Consider the following 23,191-nt stretch of genomic DNA (forward strand, 5'->3'; position numbering starts at 1 on the left):
AACATTTATCACAAACAGCCTGTATTATTTATCTATTAGGGAGCTTAAGAAGCTGTAGGGCCTGCTTGGGGAAAAGCATGCTGTGAACTGGTGTGTGTGGGTGTGTATACACCACTGGCATGAAGCTGCAGTGTTTGGCTAAAGGGGCCCCCTCTGTGTTCCCTCTGCCCTGGAGCAGGAGCCAAGGCGTTCTGGGCTGCGTTTCAAGAGAAATAAACCTCTCCTGCATTTCAGAGATGGCATTTGGAGGTATCAGCATGCTAAGCCTGGGTGGGGTTGGCCCATTGCTCTGCTGAAACGACCCTGGGAGCTGCCACTGCCTTGTCTTCACTGGGGGGATTTGTGTCGGTGCCGGGCCTTAAAATACCACAGATCTGACCTCCCTCCTCCTCCTACCGTGTATGCTTCACTCGTCCCCTGAGTGACAACGGTGGCACAGAGGTTTCTCTCACATTATCCATTTTTTTCCTCCTGCGCAAGTCTAAATGTGTGCTGCGTGGGTTTATTTTGTTCATTCAGCAATCCATTTAGGCGTCTGATCCAATCTTGTCATGTCCAGATTTGGCTACATCTGTTCTCAAAGCCTCATATTACACAAGATGAGAAAAATTATTCATCCTCATTAACCAAGATTCTTGTCAGCTCTGACCAAAGGTGCTGCTGCTGTGATCATTTTTGTTGCGTATTGCTTGCTTCCTCCTCGTCTGTTTGTCTGTCTGACACAGACAATTACTGGGAGCCTGTTGTTCATTTACTCCCACAAGGCCAAAAGGCGGAGGTGATGAAGCAGCTGTTGGTTGGCATGCTAAATGAAACACGCACACACACAATGCTTAAATGCCTAAACAGCTCTGTATGAGACTTGTCATGAAGAGAGGTGGGGGACTGGTTAACTTCACTGCTAATCAGGATGCCTCCACTATGTCTTTGGGGCCTGTGTTTCTCTTCTCTCTTCCTCTGAGTGGATTTGCTTGAGTTGGTTCTCATTTGTTCAGTTGTCACCCAATGTGAGAAATCTACATTCATAGATATGTTAAGAAACAGAAACTGAATGGAAGTACAATGGGATATTTACAGCTACGCAGTCTCATTTTAAAATCAGCCAGTGGGTTTTTTTCGGAGCTTGTGCCATTAAAATGATGGAGGAAGAAGACAGTACACATCTTTGTGTTGTTGATTGCGGTGTGCAAAATGCAATACAATGAAGGGTATTGAGAATGGACTCGCTGAAAAAGACAGCACTGATGCAGTCTTGTATCTCGGCAACAAGTGTTACTGTTGATACAACACCTAAAAACAAACAATTAAACCCTTGTCAAAACTCAGAGATGGCACAATGGAGAGAAAATGATGGCATTACTTTTCATGATTTCCGTCAGCAGCAAATGAGCTGCTGAGAAAAAAATGACTAAAATACTAAAGGGAATATATGGAAGCTTAAGCAGTCTGGTCAGCCATGCCAGTTCTTTTCCTGTCGGATATAAAGAATTAGTCTGGTTCCTCTAGATTCCACTTTGATTCCAAGGAGGCAGTAAGTGGATATAAAAGAATCTGCCTCTGGACGTGGTGGGCATACAACCAAGCAGAGAAACTAAGCATGGGACATAGGCAGAGTGACAACCAAATAAACACATCCAAAATGGAGTGGGAATGGTAGTGAATGGCTGTTGGTTTTGACATAAGAATTTGCTGATTGAAGGTATTCCTAGCCATTCCAGCCATGCCTGTTGGACGTTAAGTTATCACTTAAAGAGGGCATACAGTAAGCCTTCACCTAACCCTTTGGCTTTGGTGCGTTCAGACAGGTGGACAGCTGTGAATGGAGAGGTACCAGGCCCATTTCAGATGACAGAATATTTGTATTAAGTGAAATGGCCATCTTTTTTATCAGCCATAGTTGAACAGTGTCATTAAAAGGAGGTGGTACAGGTGAAGATGTTCATTTCTTTAAAAGACTAGGCGACGCAGTAGGGCTGGGCGATATGGACCAAAAGTCATATCTCGATATTTTCTAGCTGAATGGCGATACTCGATATATATCTCGATATTTTTTCTGTGCCATAATTGGGGTTTCCCCCAAAGCGTTATAGCATAGCATCTCTGTTAGCTTCGTTTTTTTCTGAAGCAAACCCTTAAAAAAACAATCAGTTTTAATACAAAGCCTCGTGCTAAATGTCACACAGGTTCCTTTATTAACAGAGGTCTGCACAATATCAAAATGTATAAAACAAATGAAATAAAAATAAACTGCCTGCATATATAGAATAAAAATGCTTCTTGAATAAAATAAAACAAATATCCCTTTCCTGCATAACAATTAAATTAAAATACACTGTGCAATTAATACAATGTAGACAGTAACAGGCAGACTTTTCCACTGAGGTTGACAGTTGTGCAAATAAAACATTTGTGCAAATCTCAAATAAAACATTCAAGTCAATTTGTCACAAAATAAGCTATATCAAAATCATTAAAAAAAAGATTTTTTTTTTTTTTTTTTAAATAATCGGTATAAACGATATTGTCTCGTACCATATCGCGTTTGAAAATATATCGATATATATTAAAATCTCGATATATCGCCCAGCAGCGACGCAGCAATCGATACCCAGAAAGAAAACAGTAAAGGCTGTGCCCACACAAGTATGTTTTCCTGTGAAATTTGACTTAAGTTACACTTCCACATTATTCCCTTGAAAAAGGGAAAATTTCGATCCACTGCAGACTGTTTTAGTATAAAATGGATGGATGAAACCAAAACCATTTGGAGATGATGATGCAACCGCTCAGATTCACTTCATGATTTGTCTTCTCGGGTGACAATGCAACCTTTCCTGATTCACCAGGCCTATATATTATGTGAACACCACCAAAAGATAAAGCTACGGCTTGACAAAACGGTGTAAACAACAATGTGTTGACAGAGCAACAGGCACAGCTAACTTAATTTTCCTTGGTATCAGCTGTTATACAGCTAAAGTCTTCATGCAGGCGACGGTCACATGAGTCGTCAATTTGTTACGTGAAACCTTTGTTGCGGTTATATCTGGCATCTAAACTACTCCAGCAAATGCCACCCTAAAAAATTGAAACATTTTGATCTGCTAGAGCATTTCAGTTTGTAAATCAAAATGTTGCAGTTTAATGTGGACAGGTAAAACAATAAACACTGGGAAACATTGCAGTTGCTCCATTTCACTTCACTATTTACTCTTCTTGGTCAAACATAATCCTGCATGAATGGCTGAACCCATATCATATGATCATCACCAGAAGATAACACTCAGACACACCTTAAAGATGAGTCAACAACAGCGTGGAGACAGAGCAGCAAATGCTGCTGACTCTGTCGTCCCTCGTATCAGCTGTCATGCAGCCAAACTCTGTACTGAAAGAAATTGCAACTCCCTTAAATGCAAAAGAGGAAGGTCATTACACGAGCAATTTGCAACTGAAGTTACCTCCAGCAGAGTTTTCAGCATGTGCATGTACGCCTTGTGAGTAAGAGGCGTGAAGAGGACAGACATCTTTTCTGACACGGCTGAAACACTAATGTGGATGCAGATCAGTTTGGTTTTGAAATGGAGATTTGGGTGTGGATGTAGCCTAAGAAGCAGAAAAGACACAGCCAAACCTAACAAAGAACACTGAACACATTGGTCACATACACAGTGACAACAACATAGTGAGGCAAATTGTGATTAGGGTTGACCCAATTACATTAAAGCTTATCCTGTTGCCATGGTAAACACCCGCAAAATCAATAGTCAACCCGCCCCACCCCCATAATATACAAATATTGACGCAAAAAAACAAAACAGGCATTAAAGTAACAGATAGTAAACCATCATTATCAAACATCAACAGGAACTTTTATTCGTTGTTTTCAGAGGACATTTAATCAGACTGAGACACCAGTCATTTGACATGTGACCATCTGCCAGGTTCACAAGTTTCAACTATGCTAATACTATGCATGGTATTTTCAATCTTCAATGAATTTAGCAAGTGACAATAAAACCACCAGAAAAATTGTGTTAAACCTGCAGTTTGTCTGCAAATTAAATATAATGTAATAATTACTACCAGTAGCCACACTGTGGACTCTAGTCTGAGCTTTCAAAAAAAATATGTATAATTGTGCCTGAATTTACAGAAACAATTTCCATCTTCCATTTTTCCACATCAACTCTTTCTAAGGGATATATACACCTCTCGTGCGTACTAACGTAAAATTTGGTAAATTTATCCAAAGTTAGCCTTTTACACTAACATTTTATAAAACCTAATTTCAGAGCAAGTGTAACTATATAGGCCTGGACGCAACGCGCGTCTGGATATTCATCCATTTTGAGCACATCAGGATTTCAATTAAAATATCTGTTTTTTTTTCTTTTCTGTAATGCTGTAATGCTGTACAGTATTGCTTTAGTTCTTGCGGTCAAAGATGGTTAGTCACACGCTTACTTAAACGCCTCCCCATCACATTATTCATTATTCCTATTTTTTTTTTTAATCATTAAGAAATTCTGCTGTACACTCCTAAATTGGTCCTGCATACATTAATAACTAAATTGCTCATCGTTTGGTTACGGGGGTGCAGACTTCACTGGTTCAAAGCTGAGCTTGTGTGGGCCACAGGGGTTCCTCGCATTATATGCAGAGGTGTCAAATATTCGTTGTAATTTACTACCGAAGCTCTGGAGCCCATAAAATGTTATTCAGGCCAGCCCTATAAAATGTAGGTGGAACTGACTTATATCTGCTTGACAAGTATTTTATCTGAGATTTTTTTTAAAGAAAAAAAAAAAAAAAAAAAGGGCTTTCTCAGAGAACACGGTTGTTATATTACCCCTAGTTTCTGCAGCTTTGACAGCCACAACAACCTGTACGTTACACCTGCAGGGGGTACCCCTACCCCCTACCCCTCCACTTTTAAAACCACGAAAAAGCTCTCACCACCCTCCTCCCCACTGAGCCAGACAGAGGAGGATCAGAGGAAAACACAGCTCTACCAGACCAAAGCACTACCTCTTTCAGCCAAAATACCAGCTTTGAGAGCGCGAGTGCAAGCAGAGGACAGACTTGGTCGGGGAAAGGGAAGGGGGCAGGGCAAGAGGGAGGCTCAGTCACTCTGTGGGAGGCAGAGAAAGAGGCAGCACAACACAGTACTGGTTTTGGCTCCGAGCCATGTTTGTGTCACTAACAGAAGTGGCCTTGTCTACTGCAAGCCAGCCCTCCACCCCCTGCCTCTACCCCTCGCCATGCACTCACTCTCCCCCAGTTTGCCTGGAAACAGAGTCAAGGGGTGACTGGCCGGATGCTTGGTAACAGAAAAGAGCTGCAACAGAGAAGAGAACAGGGTGGGTGGGGTGGAAAGGGGGGGGTGGGCTGACACAGCTCAGAGCCAGAGCAAAAATCAGAAAAGAAAGATAGAGGGAGAAGCCAATCAATGGCTGTGACTGTGCTGTGGGAATGTTGATGAGGCAGGGACCTTGTTTCTGTTTGGCTCCTTAAAATGAACCACCAAGCAGCTCTGTGGATGTGTGGGCGATTTGTACTCAGCATGCCCGCAGTGCGACTGAGCGAGAGCTGCTTTGAAGATTCTGTGTTTGCATTATTTCACACCACACATCAGAAAGAATGGGGGAGTTTTTCAGATCCAGGAGAACCTGATAGTGATGCACCTTAAATTACAAAAAGCAGGATGGAGTTTTCCCATCAGAGAGAAAAAAAAACTGATTGCAGACAATTTCATTTGGACCGCACTGCATTAAATGAGCCAGCTCAATTCCCAGCTGGCAGGTTTGAAGAAGGAAAACAAGTGCTTTGTTATAGGGGATGATGATGTTGAGTAGATAACCCCCCCCCCAAAAAAAACCCAACAGAAAACAAAACTAAAAACAACCCGTCTCAAGGCTCACAAGCAAAAAAAAAACAAAACCAGGTCAAGGCTAACTGAGAACTAGCTGCCAGCGCTTTTCTTTTCTGCAAGATTATGATGCAGCATACATACTGTTTAAGCACAAATTGGTGTAAGCACCGTTTCCGGGGACAATCTGGGCATGTCAAACAGCCTTTAAGCAGGTAAATTATGTATGGTAATGATGACAAGATACCATTTTAAAATTAACACAGGATTGCTGCTTTCAAGGCCTCAAAAACTATAGTACTTCTTTGATGTCTTAACCACACTATGGACATTTAAGAAAAACAACAATCTCATATGTTTTGATTTATTTCCATCCTGGAAAATATCCAGGGCTTGCTTGTTTGACAAAGAAAAGAGTCACTAAACAGCATATTAAACAATTTTTCTTACCGTCTTCAGTTTCTTGCCATACAATGCCTTCAAGATTGACACTGGTACCAGGTTCGCAGGGCCCCAAGCACTCGGGTTCAGTTGCCAGGGAAACATCGGATGTGTTTACCGCTACAGAGCGTGTGCGCACCATTATCTGCTCACATGGCGAGGCAATTTCACTGTTGCCTACTGTGGCCAGGAGGTGGAGGGGGGGAGGGGCTGGTGTGGAGACAGGAGATTCCATCTGTAAAAGGAAGAAGAGGAGGTTGAGAGAGAAAGAAACACATGAAACACTTCAGAACCCCTCTGTAAACACATACAGACCCAATGTTGAGATTCAGCCAACGGATGCCACAAAGAGAGGAAGTGAACAAAGTGCTGAACGCATGGGAGACATTCTGCTATTTCAGTGGCCCTTGAAAGCTATCCTCAGCAGAGAAAGAGCAATGCAGCTGTTAATGCTGCAATGTGTCTTTCCCCAACCTTTCTCCTCAACCTTCGAAGTGATTAGCAGCCAGGGAAGGCAGAGAGAGGGAATGTGAACTGCCTTGACTGCCTCTGTGGAAGGACAGAATTAGATATGCGGGGTCGGCCAAACAATCCCTCCCTCGCTTTTCCTCTCTGGCACACAGCAAAGTGAGATTCATGACACCAAATCATCTCACAGACTGATCACTCATTAATTTCCTCAATTAAAGAGCTAGTTGTGGTAAGGGAGCAGGCCACGGAGGGTCAGTAATTGATTTCACCTGTTCTGACAAACTGTGACAGCCATGTGGAGTCAGTGGGCCCGTGTGGAAAACGAAAATGAAAAGAACTGCGAGAGAGCGAAACAAAGGGAGCAACAGAGTAGAGAACAGGGGGTAGGGAAATGTTTAAGAGGAAAAGGAGAGAGAACGACTGATCCTGATTTAAGGACCACAGTGACAACGGGTTTAGGGCTTTTTCATTCAAGGCAGTCGACACTAAAGCGCTCCAAATCATTAGCACTGAACTGCGGGAGGAATGCAACGCTGCAGCCAACAACACACATTTATTAATTGGGCATAAAGCACTCAGTGCTCTGGAATATGCTACCAATGCTGGATCCAATTAGGCTCAGAAGGCAAAACAACAACTGACACATTGGATTATCAGCCTGTAGAGCCTCTAAATGATTGCTCTAATCTACTTACGTTGATGTAGTGAACTACAAACACTTACTGCAGCAAATACTCAAGTTTGAAATGTAGACACGTCACTCAGTCCACCTCTGTGGCGCAGAAGCAAACAGCTGAATTTCTGTAACAAATTAACCTAATCACTGAGAAAATCCTAATAACTGTGCTGGCAGCCGGTCTGAACAGGACAATTCTTCCAGCTGGATCATAATGATATATTTGGAGCTAATGATTAAATATTATGCTGAAATAAATGATTTACAAGCTGAAATCATCTTAGCATTGTCACTGCTGTGCTGCTGTCCAGCTGAGACATCGGCTGGGCTGTAAAATCTTACTTGAAATTATTTGCATTAATTACTTAAAGTAATTAATCTGGGTGTTCTGTTCCTGCTACATTGGGTCCTTTTTTCCTGGCTTGAAATAAAGTTGATTGGAATTTTGATGTCTTGAAAATGGAGATGACTTAAAAAAAACTAAAAAAAAACCCTGTAACATTTACTTATAGAACGACACCGTGAATTTTCCAGTGCAGTGTGCATTTATCACAGAATAAGAAATCTGAAACTGTGATGAAATAAGTGCTTTGAAAACCAAACACTTGCCGTGGATGAAATGTAATAGCTCAAGGCTTGTCATCAAAGAAGCGTTAAATGTCATGGTTTACTGATACTAGTGTGGACGGCCCATTTCTTCTTCAGCTCAGGGGGAGTTGGGGCTAATGGCCTCATAATCAGTGCGTATCAGTTTTTGATGCAGACGTGGCCCGGCCTCGGGGCGGTTGAGTGAATGAGGCACGATCGGTAATCACCCAAGCTGTCACCACGCACTGTTTCTGAACCTCGTGGAGATACAGCTGCAGACAATAATCCACAAACCTCCTTTCAGAGTGATGGTGAACGGTGCAAACAGGTTCATTCTCTTCTAAAGGCCCTCAGATTCTTACGCTCAAACGGATTATGCTGACTGTTGTTTAGATGGTTATCAGGGTCAATCATCCACAAGTTTCCCTGACAAAGGTCACATTTGTTTCCATTTGGAGGATTTGGTTGGTAGGTTTGTTGCAGTTGAACTTTGTAGGCTTTCATTTCTGTTGTCGAACTGGTTCCAAATAAGAGTTTACTTCATTCAGCATTTTCAGTTATACCATCTCATGACTTCTCATGTTGATTTCTTTTTTGTACCATTTGATTATTGACCCAACAGTGTCAGTCTTCTCTGACTTTAAATGACGAGAAGCTAATAAGAGCCGACAACTGTGGGAAAAAAGAGATTAAGAGTCAAGGGAGAAAGCAGTTTAAGGATCCCCGGATTTTCTAAATATATAGTACTAGGGTTGTCACGATACCAAATTTCTGTTTCGATACCGATACCAATATCTATTTCGATACTTTTCGATACTTTTCGATACTTTTTGTAAAAAGGTGGAACACTCTCAAATGTTAATATTTTCCTTTATTTTAGAGCAGACTTTGGGAACAATAACAACAATGAATAAAATAAATAATTGGCATGGTATAAGAAAATTCAAATATATTCTGGGAATCTAATCTTAAACTGTAAGCTATAATCAGCAATATTAAAATAATAAAAGGCTTGAAATATTTCAGTTGATTTGTAATGAATCCAGAATGTAAGACATTTATTTATTTTTTTTTTTTTTAAATTGCATTACAGAAAATGAACTTTATCACAATATTCTAATTTTCTGAGACAGAGGTAGGATAGGTTTAGATATTGTGGGCTAATGGAATGTTTTACCAAAGTGTGTTTCAATATGATAATAATTCATTGCCTTAATGGTTTATAATATATATTAAACATTAAATAATATTAAAATATATAAAAATATATTTAAGTTATATACTAGTCTGTGGAATGTATTTAAATATTTTAAGAATGTAATTTTACTTTTTTAATATTTTAAAAATTGCATTTATTAACCATGGACATGTTTTAACTCTGTATGTAGGCTGCTGTAAACCTATAGGTTTACTACGGGGCTGGGAGAGGCTCTGTACTTCTTTCATTGACATGACAGTGCAGTGAACTCGTGAACAAAGTTATCAGCTGTCGTTCTTGACTGAAGTCGTGCTACAAGTCCGCGTGGTTGTCCTTTAAACGTTTGGACAAGTTTGAAGTGTTGCCTCCTTTTGCGAGACACACTTTGTCGCACCGCTTGCACTGCGGTGCGTCTGGTTCAGTGGCTCGCCCTTATTGCTCGGTTTGAACCCGAAATATTTCCACACCGTACTTCGGGCCCCCATTTTGTCCACAAGTACGGGCTTTTCTGCAGCTGCCATCTCTATTTATTTCAACTTTATTTCAACCCGCTCTGTCTGTCTAACACGCGACTTCTCGTTTCTCTCTTTTTTCCTCCGTCTAAACATGCGAGTGGGAGTGGCTCTGCTTCTGCTTCTGCAACTACGTCACACTCGCGGACCTCGCCGTGCTTAAAGAGACAGGCTCCAATTTACCAATTCGTTTGCATACAAAAAATATATAAAAGTACCGTTTGTTTTTAAAAGCTGGTATAGTACCGTTTTCAAAACTCTAGTACCGCGGTACTATACTGGTACCGGTATACCGTGCAACCCTATATAGTACACATCAGAAGCTTTTCAAATAATTATACAGCACAAATTCTCTGAATCAAAATCACTGAATAAAGAGTGATCCTTAGAGGAACGTCATTCAGATTCCTGAGATTAATTATGTCTGATGTATTTCATGATGTCTTAAAATTTCAGATCATCTACAACTTTGTCTGAATGGACTTTCCCCACTTAATTTGTGTTACAGGGAATAAAAGGAAATAAATTAAATCAATTTGATAGGTTAGAGCAACCTAGCCCATGACGATAAACCGAAAAACTCACTGCGGTAACCGTCAATTTTCCCACGTCCATAAATTCGGTGTTTGGATAAAAGAAAAAAAATGTCTTTTTGTCTGTTTTGACTGTGTGCTGATAGGCTATTTTCATTCCCGTGTATGTAATCACTTGACTTCATCCATCCAGTCTGAACGAGAAGCGAAACCCAAGAAAATGGCTCATGGTTCAAACGAAGAAGCGGCTGACATGACAGGGTTGTGAGACTCACGGATTTCAACAAGTTCACACGCTCTCATGCCACACATGGCATTTCTCACACTGAGAAATTAAATTCACCGCACAGTAACTCAAACAGTCGATTTTACAAACGAGTCACGGTACGCTACTGTGAGCTCTCAGCTCAGAGCAGCTGTCTGGAGCTACCAACCTTTCAGCCAATCAGAAAATAACATTTTTTTGTTACCACTAATGTCAGAGTTTCAGCTTCAAGTGTTCCATGAATGCGTAGCAGAGGAAATCTAATGGCGCTTTTCCACTAGTACCTATTTGACTCATCTCAACTCGGCTTGACTCAACTTCAAGTTTCTTCTTTTTTTTTTTTTGGGCTCTAGTGGCCCTTTATTGAGATGCAGACTGGAAAGGGGTAGAGAGAGAACGGGGAAGACACGCAGCAAAGGTGCGCGGGCTGGATTCGAACCCGCGACTGCTGCAGGAGGAGGACTGTAGCCTCAGTATATGAGCCGCCGCTTAACCCACTGCGCCACCGAGTGGCCCAAGTTTCTTTTGTATTCGGAGCAGAAGTAGGCGGGGTTGGAGCGAAGCTGCTGTGTCGTACTTGATTGTGTGACAAAAAACAAAGAAGAAAAAAACAACACTAAAGATGTAGAACATGGAGGAGATGGTATATGTGGTGCTTGGTCTGAGTTTCAGTTTCAAGCGTTCCTTGAATGCGGTTATCATGCATTTATCGTTATCAAGGTAAAACTGCCCAATTTATCGTGACAGTGATTTGAGGTCATATCACCCAGCCCTACTGCAACCATTCAAATACATTTTTCAAAATATTAGAACAACAAAAGGCAAGGACACGTTTACATTGTGTACAAACAATGCCATAGTAGTTTCAAGTTGTGTCCATGGATAAGTGAACAAAAGGACTTTCACCCTAGGCATGGAGTGTACACACACACACAAAAAAAATACTTGGCAGCTTTTCTGGCATTTGGAAAAATAACAACACAACTACAGAACCAGTCAGATTACAACGCCTTACTCAACGTTCAGTTGATGCCAAAATCTCTGATTTCCTCCCAATGGATTTTGAAACCCACAATGCCTCAGTGTCTCACCATTGTTTGCTTAACTGAAACTCCAAATGAACTTCAATAGCAAGCCTCACTGAGGAACAATAATGATCAACTCCTCGAGTGCTGTACTTTTAACTGGAGACATAAACTTCAGTTTGAATGTGTTTATTAGAATTGGGATTAAGAAACAGCACTGACATGGGGGATTAGAAAACTGATTGGACCAGTGTGTCACATTGAGACAGCTGTCTTGTGTCTATGTATGTGGTTGGTGCAGAACCATAAACGACTGACCAATTCATGTTGTCACTATTTTAGACCCGACCATGTTCATCTTGTGAAGACTTTGCCAAGTGTCATAGTTATAATTATTAGTTACTACAAGAGTTGTATATTTCATATGAAGATATGGATCCCAGTTATCAGTGGGAGATGATCTGATGAAAGTATTCTTTTTAAATAGTGCTACGCCATTTGTTGAGTTGGTGAACAGCATCGGCTGATGGCTAGCAGAAGTTGTTGGGTTGTATTTTTTTGTCCCTGGGTCAAAATGAACGCATCACGCATCACAACGACGACCAGAAACTAGCACTAACAAATCTTTGGTACCTTAGTTTTAACAGTTTGGACAATCTTAAACATCCCAATCTGTGATATCTTGAAGTGCATCGATTGATCGGTTGGTGATAGAAGTCCAATTAAGGCCAATTTTTGTTCTAACTGGTTTTGGCTGATTCTTGAGGCCTCAGACCTTCGTTTTCTCAGAAATTGTATCATACGAACAGTGGATTTGCTTTAATACTGATGACAATATTGGAAATAATCCAAGATACTGCAAAAAATAATCATATCAATGAATATTTGTATTTATGCAATGTCCGATACCATGTAATTCTTATGAACAGTCTCAAATCTTCCTTATTGCTCTAAAAAACAAAACAGGAAGTTAAATCAGTACTGTCTTGGAAATTCCTGGTTTGAGTCCCCAGGTGGGGAAGCAGTCCCATGTGAATTGTTGGACTGAGCTAGAAATCTAGCATTACATTTTGAATACCGCATTCCTGAAGCTGTAAAATCCACTCAGAAAAACTACAACATGCTCATTATGTAAGGCTGTGGTTTCCAGACTGAAACCACTTCAATGGACAAAACTATGGAATTTATTGTTCTAGGTGACCAGCCCCTGTTCGTCATTAAAAATGTTGGATTTCACTGTGTCAGAAATGCACAAATGAAACTGCTCTTTATTAAAAAGATTTTCCTTAAAAGCAGCACAATGTAACTTTCAGCTTTTGTTGAGTTTGGTGGCTCCTTTGGACAAAAGCGGTAGTGCTTTACCAGAAAGAACACTACATTCCCATGAGCACCAGCGCGTACTGCCGGAAAGATCCTGTTCCCGTCGCGTGCATTTGTTTTGATAATGAACGAGAGAAGACGGGAAGGACTTTCAAAACTACTTTTCTGTTTTCAGCGGTCGTTTGCAGGATGGATAGCAAAGAGGTAATGTATCTATTTTTGGCTAAACAATATAATATGACGATGTTGAAAATCACTAAGTTCAACATGGTTTTATTAGTGAAGTCACCCCCGCCCCCCTGTCCTGTTTCAGCGAGATAATGCGCCCTACAAACTCATACGCTAGTCCAACATACTTACTGACAAAATAAAAAAATACTTTATAACCTGTGAATAACTGAATGCCCATTCCTTATATTTTGCAGATCAGCCCTGCACAATTTTAAAGTTCTCAGGAAAAATACTAGAACCCAAGACGAATCCCCTGTATGTGAAAACAATTCTAATTTTGATTCTTATTGAACATAGAACTCTACATTTACATTTGTATCATAACAATTCTGTCTCTCTTGTCAGACATCCCTCCTCGTCCTTCATTTCACGCCAGCGAGTGAACGCCGGGCCAATGTTTATTCTTGTCCGGGCATTTTTTTTAAATCTTTTTACATTTTTTTTTGTCCGGGCATTTAGCTTGTTACTCTCCCACTTTCTTTTTTTCGCCTCCTCCGAAAAAACTTTTATTTTCTTTGTTTTCTTCGCTGCTTTGGCTCACCACCAACCTGAGCTCTGCGCTCCACGCCCCGCCCAGCTTTCGTCTCGACTACGAATCGGGAAGGAGGGGGAAGTGACGTATGCCGTAAAGCAGTCAAAGCCGTAAAAATTTGTAGTTTTTTAGTGTGGCAGGGTTCTTACCATGCACCTCGAAGTTACATAGTGCCAGTGAAGGCGATACAGACCCCTCAGACCATGACAGAGGTGTCATTAAACCTGTTGTAAGTTGATGTACCATCACAATGACTCTGGAAATATGATATTAAGGTGGAAAAGTGACAGTGCTGCTTTAATGTTTGTTCATTGTTAAATTTGTTAATTGTATTGTCTTAGGTTTTGTGTTAAATCTAATCAAGCACACAATCTGCAGCCTCTGCTATATTTCACTTTCGATAAAATGACTGTATACAGTTTATTATAGTTGTAAGAAAGACAATCTGAATAGACTAAACACTGTATCAGCAAGTCAGATGTTAAAAAGGAAATTGCAGTTGGTGCATCTCAAGTAATATCTGCAAGGTGTTTTAAAAATAACATTGGAAGAAACATAAGAAGGTACTAAAGGTAGAAAAAGGCTTTCTTGTAACATTAGATGGAGATATGTAGCATACAGCTATGACAGTGTGTGACAGGAGTAATATACCCCCTCACTCTCACAGATACTGGATATTGTTGGGTGTTTCACACCTTCTGTTAAGTGCTACCGGCCTAAATGGAAACAGAATTTAGCTTGGTTTGCTGGTAGAAAACCCTGATTTATTTTGTGTTCACATTGGCCTTTCAACATTGGACATACCGAAAGATGCAAATCTAGAGATGTGGAAAAGGTCACAATGAATGAGATAGATGGTTTGGTCCACTTGGAACTGAGCCGAGACTCGAGCCGAGCTTCAACAGAACCAAACATACCAAGAGTCAACACTATGGACCTGTGTGCCCTTAGCTTAGACAATGTTTCTTGCAAGAAGATTACGGTAAAACTAAGACACAGGAAACATTTTTTACATAACATAGTACATGAAGAATTGACTGACTCTGCATTGAACAAGTTGTGTCAGAAATGTCAGAAAACACTGGTGTGTATAACATGAGAAATGCGACCTAAAAACTTTTACTGTCCTATCCCCTGAATTTCCCCTGTGGGGATCAATAAAGGACTATCTTATCTTATCAGGTCCACTGAAAGCACATACACCAGGCAAACGAATGTGATGTCAATAAGTTAAAACAAGAATCATTTATTTTTGTATACCTTGTAATTTCAGCAGCAGAATCAATTCTAAAAATCTTGTCAAACAGATGAGTGACAGTCATCATTTATACACTGGTCAATTTTTCATAATTTTTTTACAGCTTCACGCGGACATGTCTTATTAAGTGACAAAATTCCGAACATTACAATCAATACATCACTACATCTTCACATCCATAAAGTCATGACGGCTAAAAGTTCAGAATTTAAAAAAAAAGGAAACGTTTCTGTAGATCTAAAACTTGGTCATTATTGGTAATTAGTGTACTATTTGTAAGCCACTATACATCTAACGAAGCCAAGGAAATTTCAACGAGAAAAAAATGTAATATTTATTTAGATAATTACGATAATTGTAAATTGAACAGAGGTTTAGAAATTAAGTGGTATTGTGAAATACAGGCCTTTAGCGCAGCTTCAACATCGTTTTAATTTTCAATTAGTTCAGTTTGTGTTCACAAGCGTTTTCATTTTAGCCCAAACGCTGGACCACAAGCCACCTGACAATGATCAATCCCATCACAGATCAATATCAGTCAGTGCATCATATCTCCATAACTATGTTTTGACCCCTGCATTGGCCAATGGTATCTATATTTTTAGTTTGTACTATACAGTTTGCCTAGAGTGAAGTGCAACTACGACTGCTAGCATTACTTTCTTTGGCAGTGCATTGTGGGTGTGAAGGAGCACGTAAATGGACAAATCTGACCAAAAGCCTCTTTAGCTAAAACAGGTGGAGTACACCCCGTAGTTGGGTTGAGGTCATGGAGCTTATGAATCACAAACGAACCCCCCAGATTGCTGTGTCAAGGCCACATCTTTAAAGAAGTTGCAGTAAGGCTATTTTGGAAAAAAACGGAGAGCAACTGCTGTGTTTACACTGACCGAAATGAGTCGCACTCATGCCCACAGTTGTTTTAGGCCGACATAAATGGTGCCAGTGTGAAACAACTCTGGATTTGCAAAACAAATGGCCACATTCAGTGTTCAACAGACAAAGGGGCTGTGCCATCACTAGTCTATGGACGGATCTCTTACCAAAATGTTAGGAAATAGTTTCTTTAAATATATTTCAAAGAGCACATTTTAGTAATATTACAGCCAGTTTCACTGATAAAACTAAGGCACATCGCTGCATAACCACGCAATCACATTTTTTGTGGTTCTTCTTCTGCATTAGTATCTTCCATAAAATAAACACAATAAGCAGTTTCTTCCTCAAGTACACTCAATATTTTGTGCGCCCAGTTTTTTTTTTTTTTTAATAGCAGTTTGATAGTTTGCCACAATGCCATTCAAGAGAAGTAATACCCTTAAAATCAGATTTATGAAAACAGAATCATTTGGACTGAAAGCAGATACGGGATGTTTCTTTTATTTCTGTACAAAAATGATTAAATAAATGAAAACATTTTGCAACACTATCGTCTAGACTGAAATGGAAGCATGTACTGTACAAAGGCAGAGCTACAGCTTCCAACATCAGTTCAAAAAAATGCAGTAGGTGGTTAAAAGTGGATAAAATGTAAATATTTTGAGAGCAACTATGTCCTAATGTCATGTCAACACCTATAAGCTCACTTTGGGGCACAAGAACATGTGGCCAACTTTACATATTTCTGTTGATTAGTGAAGCAATCATGAGTGAAATCACCAGTGACACTACGTTCTCTCTCTTTGCAAACCTGTTTTATTTTCTCACACCGTGTCATTCATTGCGTATTCATTAAATGACCTACCTTTCAGAATAAGTGTGTATAATATACTACCTACAAAAGTTAAAGAATGACTATTAATAGGCTATTTTCTGACATTTTTTCATGCCCAAAAATACTATGCAAATGTGTGAAACAGCAAGAAAGAGATCCGAAAGTGTATTTTATGTTCCAATTATAGTAAACAGAAGTCCAACTAATCATTAGACCTGTGACGTGTCAAGTTTTCCAACCACACCAAAATCTGACAAATTCCAACAGGACCATAACTAATGTAATCTGACTTGTGTTTAGTGTTTAACCATTAAAAGGTTTAAACTCAACTTCGTTTTTTAACATCAAAAGAACGAAAACATCTGCAGTGAACAAAGAAAATGTAATTGTTTCTGACAAGCCATCATCAAAGAAAGAAAACAAAATAACTCTGGATTTAGTGCCTTTAGCTGGCTAAGTTCAATTATATAATTCTGTTTGACTCTATTGGCAAACCCTGTGTACATCTCCTGTGAGTTACCAAAAATGAAGGCCAGTCGAGAAGCTGCTCAGTGCTTCTTTCTACAAAACTGACACAGCTAAGAAAAATTGAGATGAAAAGAAATCTCAGTTCTGCTGCACAATGCGGGAGTTCAGTTACTGAATATAACAATAGCTGTATTTAAGTTATAACCACTTTGGACAACTAAGATGCAGATTATTGGCATAGAATCACTAGGCTGCTACATTACTGAGCTGTATTAAGCTATAATTAAAAACAAATGCACAAGCCTCATCTAATGAAAGCTTAAATGTTCAAATCAGTCTGAGGACCCAAAAAAACAAAAAAGAACTACATTAGCCTTTCAAGTCATGAAAGCCAATGCAACTGCTTTCAAACATTGCACACTTCCTTTTCTAAAACCACATTGTCATTCTCTTTGAAGCTCAGAGAAATCACAGACGCAGAGTGAAAATACAAACAGGAACACCTGACATCCATTGTAGACCAGCAGCTGACAAAAGGCACTCAGTTTCTAGGCAACTCCTCTCAGTTTCAGCTGCTAATTATGCTTTCAGGAAAGAGTAAGCACAGAAATATCACAGAAAGGAAACTAAGCTGTGATGACATCAGTTCATGGCCTACAAGCTCTTGTGCTGTAAGCAGTAAAACAGGATCTAAATATTCTAAACAGTTATCTGACAAAGAAGCCTTTTGCCACAGGACATGCAACTGTCACTCTCGTCTAAAAATGCAGTTGGATGAAAGCTGAGGGTAAAACACATTTCAAAACAAGCTTTACACAACATGTAATTTGTAAATGGTCAAGTGCACATTTTTTCACTTGACAAATTACAGCTTGTATTTTATGCTAAAACACAACCACTGCTTTGTTTCATTATAGAAATAAAGAAAAAAGTGTGTCCTTAAGTAACAGTAATACAGAACATTTCAAACCCCCTCCGTCCTGAGGAGCAGTTGGGACTTACAGTTGAGCTTTTACAAAAAGTACACAATGTTTTCACATTAAGATTTCAGCAGATAAAATTTCATGTTGCTTCAGGATGATGCATTAAAGCTGTGTGCTGAAAATCAGAGCCACTATTCAACCAATTCCTTTCAGGGTAAAACAGTAAAAAGGCACACAAGTTTGACAAAGACAAACCCCTCATGTGAACATGAGAAGCTCGACCTGTAGAGACTTGATGATGAAAGGACAGCATATATTAGGAGAGCACTCCTGCAGCTACCAGCTACATGATGGGAAGTTAAAGTGATATAAAAAGACAGAAGGCACAAGGGGCTGCGGGGCAGAGAACTGAGCCAAGATAAGTGGAGCTTAACAATTTGCTCACTTATCGAGCATTGGCCTAATTTACCAAGTCAAGTCACACAGAGGAAAAGGAATTTTCTTTCAATAAGATGATCAAACTGCAAAAACTAAGCATTCAGCTCAGAACTAGCAGTTTGTTTACAATACTGCTTGTATTATTTTGGCTGCTGGTAAAAATGTGACACAGCCAAAAACTGGAAGGATCTTGATAAGCTTTAACCCGCTGGTAAATACATTTTCAAATAAAAAAAACGTAATTTGCTCAACATCAGTTATTTTCAAATAATGATACAAATCTGAACTCAATTTAACTTTACTTAAATGGTGTTGGATATTTGAACTAAACTAGAAAACCCAGTATTCTCCCAATTACAAAGCCTACATGTTGTGTAGCTTACATGCCTTTGTTAAACTGGACCAATTAAATTTCTCCCCACTTGCTACACAGGTGAGCCGAAACAATTTCAGACGCATTTAAAACATACATGTGAGCTAGAGGCAAGGATAGAATAGATTATCACTTTGGCACTGAAGAAAACAATGAAAACCGTGAAAGAAATGTCCTTTTAATATTAAAATATTTTAATTTTATAAAAGGCATAAGATTAAAAGGTACTGTGCCATACAGAGATCGATTGTGACAATGTTGATTAGTCACAATCATAAATGGAGAGCCCAGTTAACCAGGGATTTTCTCTCCACTGTCACTTCGTGCTTGCTCATGATGGGTATGAAACCCAAGGAAAGATTCAATACATATATCTGTTAGGTTCCTTCCTGGAATATAATTTGGGTTTAATTGGATTGTGTTTATTGAACTATATTCAAATTTATACATTTTGAGAATTTTCTATGTAAAGTGACTTGTTACATTAAGAAGTGAATAGTACTGGTTGAAAAAAAAAAGTGTAAATCAATCCTGTGATGAGGAAATTAAAGTCCATTTAATAGTCATTGAGATATTCAATTTAAAAATAACAAAATCGAATAAATAAAATCCTCAAAAAGATGCCATGTGAAGTGGGTAATTAAACCCTGTTGGACCCTTTTTCCAGGGAACTTAAAATGACCAACTAGAAATTGTTAAAATCTGTCAGTGCTGTTGGGCTACTTGAGAAAACTGGAACTATCAGAATTTACTTTAATCACATTTCATCTACATAACACAAATTACTTGTGCAAGTATGACGACTGCACATTAAGATAATTTACCAATGCAAAAACTACAGAGTATAGGATCCAGCTCATTAAACACCTGCACAACTAAAGAAGGAAATGAGATGAGTGTATTATGTAGGCTGAGCTAATGCATCCACCTTTCATCATTACCTCAGGCTACGCTCCGAATATCATCTTAGGCTAAAAAGCAGATGGAGAAGCTACATTATCTTTACAGCTGAAGGCAATTCCAGTGGCAAGTACACATGGTAAACTACTCACTAAAAATAGTTGGCAGCATTTGCGCTTCTTAGATGAGGTATTTGGCAGGCAGGCAGAATGCCATCTTGGTTGACTGGCTAACAGAGCAAGTGGAGGAGTGGTGCACTTTCCTCTTGTCTTGGTTCAGCTTGACCTTGTCAACCTAATTCCTTCCTCTCTTCTCCGGCTCAGATGGCTGCTCTGAAACTAGGCCTGGTATTGTTTGTTGGCTGACGGGGTGGGGGTTGGGTGGAAACTGTGCAGGGGCAGGCTGTTTGCTATCATTAGCAGTGAAAGCTCTCCATGCAGAGGCAAGGCAGCCTGGACATCTTTGTATGTTTACTGCAGACAAAATGTGTTGAGGGTATATATATGAGGGACGGTCTGAATATAATGCCTCTGTGCTTGTGCTACAAACAATGAACAAAAGTGTTTTGTGCTTTTCATTTGTTTTTTCTGACTGATGTGTAAGAGTGTACCTTGGTATTTGAAGCTGGGTGTGATTTCTCAACAATTAAATATACAACTTTTCAAAATGTTAAAAGGTGGAGTTTGTTATAGGGTAAACAAATTATAAAGGTTCTTAAAAACTTGTAATACCTGGATGCAAATGAGTTACGTTAAGCTAGCTCCAGACTATTTGACTTTCAGAGATGGATTGTTGTTGGTCTGTTCAGATATCAAGATTTGCAGTCTTCTAAACAGGAGTCTTGGCGATTCGACAATCGAGGGTCACATATATGCAATTTGACAGCAACTGAGTCGCCTGACTTTACTCTAAAACAACATTCTATCAACAAATGCAGGAAATGAGGCAAAACATCAATTATTATTTGAAAATTGCACCAAGGGTGGATTTGCCCATGTTCTGGATAACTCACCGAGCAAAGAATAAGGGTAAAGGAATTGATCAGCACATATGGACAAGTGAGATTTTATCATAATTATTCTGCTTGTCATTTGCTTGACATTTATGGGGTTTTTACACGGAACTCAAAAAAAATTAAAAATAAAATAATCGATTATGTCAAATTCATTAAATCTCTAGGTAGATTTCATCTAACATGTTTTTTGTGGTTGAACATTGTACAAGATTGCAGTAAGAAAGATTATTTCTGTTGTAATGCTGAAAATCTGTTAGAGACAGTAAAACAAGTGTTATCTATTTTAACTTAATCCCATCTACACGTTGATTTGGGCTGCTCTTCTCACATTTCTCATCCTCCTGCTCTGACCATAGGTCAGTTGACAACAACAGTATCTATTACAACAATAAACCACATTCTTGTCAAGGTCACCCACTTGCGTCCGACGGAGAGAGAAGCTGTGCTGGGAGCAGAAATCCAGATAAGCTAAGCTGAGCCCACAAGGATTTCTCTCTCGCCAGGACTCTCCATAGTCATAAATCTTATCTCACAGTAAAGGGAAACCTGACAAGAAACTGAGAGGCTGTCAACAGCTCAGTCACCTAGATTCCCACCCAAATACCAGTGATTCAGTCTTCTTACAAGTCTGAGGGATTTGGCCCGGGGGGGAAAAATTGACTGTGTGGTTTATGAATTCATGATACAGTTTAATACTGACAGCCATGACCAAAAAGCCAGTTTATTGTATGAGTCTCCCAGAATTCAAAAGCCCAAAGCAATTTAAATTAGGTTGGGGATTAGCAACTACTTTGAGACATACTACCCAGAAACCTTACCAGCTAAGTAACTGAAGACATTTTACTAGTACTGCATCACATACAAGGAAAACAAGTTGTTATTCAGGCTATGAGATTCCCCCAGAGCCCCCAACCTCAAACTATTTATAGATGTTCTGTTAAGTCTGTTTCCCTTATGTTAACACTCTAATGTGGGTGGTGCCTCCATATAAAACTAGAAAAAGACAGTCCCTAGCCACACATTTATAAACACTTTTCTGAAAAGACAGTTATGGCAAATATCTATTGTCTTGTGTTACTTGAAAGCAATGAATAATATGCCAAGAACGGGACTAACTACTCACTACTAGAGGAAGCCTGCCAGACATGTATTATTTGATTTGGCAACTCTAGTAATCACACAGTGGCAAAAATACTAAATATACTTAGATAATCAGTAGGTAACTATCAGGAAACCCTTTAATCATCTTCCAACATCCACATATGGTGTCTCTTCTTTGGAAAAATACTCAAGTTTTAAGCTGTTCAGATAAAGCAGGAGATGATAAATGAGTGGAGGTTAACCCCATGGGTGTAAAGATAGAGATATACGTCTGTACATATGGAGGACTGAACTGAGCTTTGTTCTCAAATGGCCCTCGAGCTGCAATCGCTGCTCTGTCCCTCAAGCTGCTTCTTTATCCAGGGCTTGCTACTCTGATTGACCTCTGCTGTTGCCTGTCTCATTGAACCGTGTCTATCGTAATGACTGGTGATGTGCACTATTACAGAGTGCCAGTAGTTTCTGCACTATAGCCTCCAAACCCCTATAGACTTGTACACCTTATGTACCTTGGGGTGATGACTGTTGCAGCTCATACCACATGACATTTCCACCCTGTGCCAGGTGAAAGGAGAAGAAAAAAGAAATACGAGAAGCGGCAGGTCAGTATTGCTGTGCAGCAGACTGATCTAGAACACAATTTGTTTAGTGATTCACATAACATGTCCATAGTGGTGGTTTCTTGTATACTTCTTGGATCCCTTCCCCCTCTTATTGGGAAAAGGGACCATTTACCCAATGTGAACTTGTGTAGATACTGAACTGTGTGATACCTAAAAATTCAGAGCTCTACTTAAAGCTGTCTACTAGATGCACTTTGGCATAACAATAAAGGCTTGGGATCCACAAAAGTTTAATGTTCGCTGACGAAACAGCCGATGAAAATACTGTGCGCTGATGAGTGGGGACTGTTTGGCAAACCTTCTAATACCACTTTATCCTACTTGAGGTGCACTTGATTGCGTCCTTCACCAGGAGCCGACACATGAACTCTCTCATGATGTACTTCTCCCATTCAACCTCAAGTTGTATTGTTACAAAACGTGGCTTTAAAATGATAAAGGAACTTTTGTGAATTGTGGCCCAGATGGCCCTCCTATGTGTGGAGACAGATATTTTTACATAACTGTCTGATATCTACCTTTTCCAGTTTCTACGATATTATAGTAACTAAAACTAAGACAAACTGAAACTAACAAAATTAAACTAACAGTGGAAAAAAAACGATCCCTTTAACTATAAAAACAAAAACTTAAGATTTTTATAAAACTAAACAAAACCAACTGAAACGAAAAAAATTGCTTTTTAAAAATGTTTGCAGCTTTATTTTTCTAATT

The 23,191-nt window shown here is 39.5% G+C and overlaps 1 protein-coding gene across 2 annotated transcripts in view; it reads right to left on the bottom strand.

Annotated features, from left to right (window-relative positions):
- LOC133459475 (zinc finger protein 609-like) overlaps window positions 1-23,191 on the bottom strand; it is a 110,248-nt gene that overhangs the window by 25,898 nt on the left and 61,159 nt on the right. For both annotated transcript variants that reach the window (XM_061739443.1, XM_061739452.1), the window contains one exon: window positions 6,323-6,548. In XM_061739443.1, the coding sequence (XP_061595427.1) occupies window positions 6,323-6,548 (226 nt within the window). The remainder of the gene's footprint in view (window positions 1-6,322; window positions 6,549-23,191) is intronic.

Source organism: Cololabis saira, chromosome 2, assembly GCF_033807715.1.
Source record: "Cololabis saira isolate AMF1-May2022 chromosome 2, fColSai1.1, whole genome shotgun sequence".
NCBI lineage: Eukaryota > Metazoa > Chordata > Actinopteri > Beloniformes > Belonidae > Cololabis > Cololabis saira.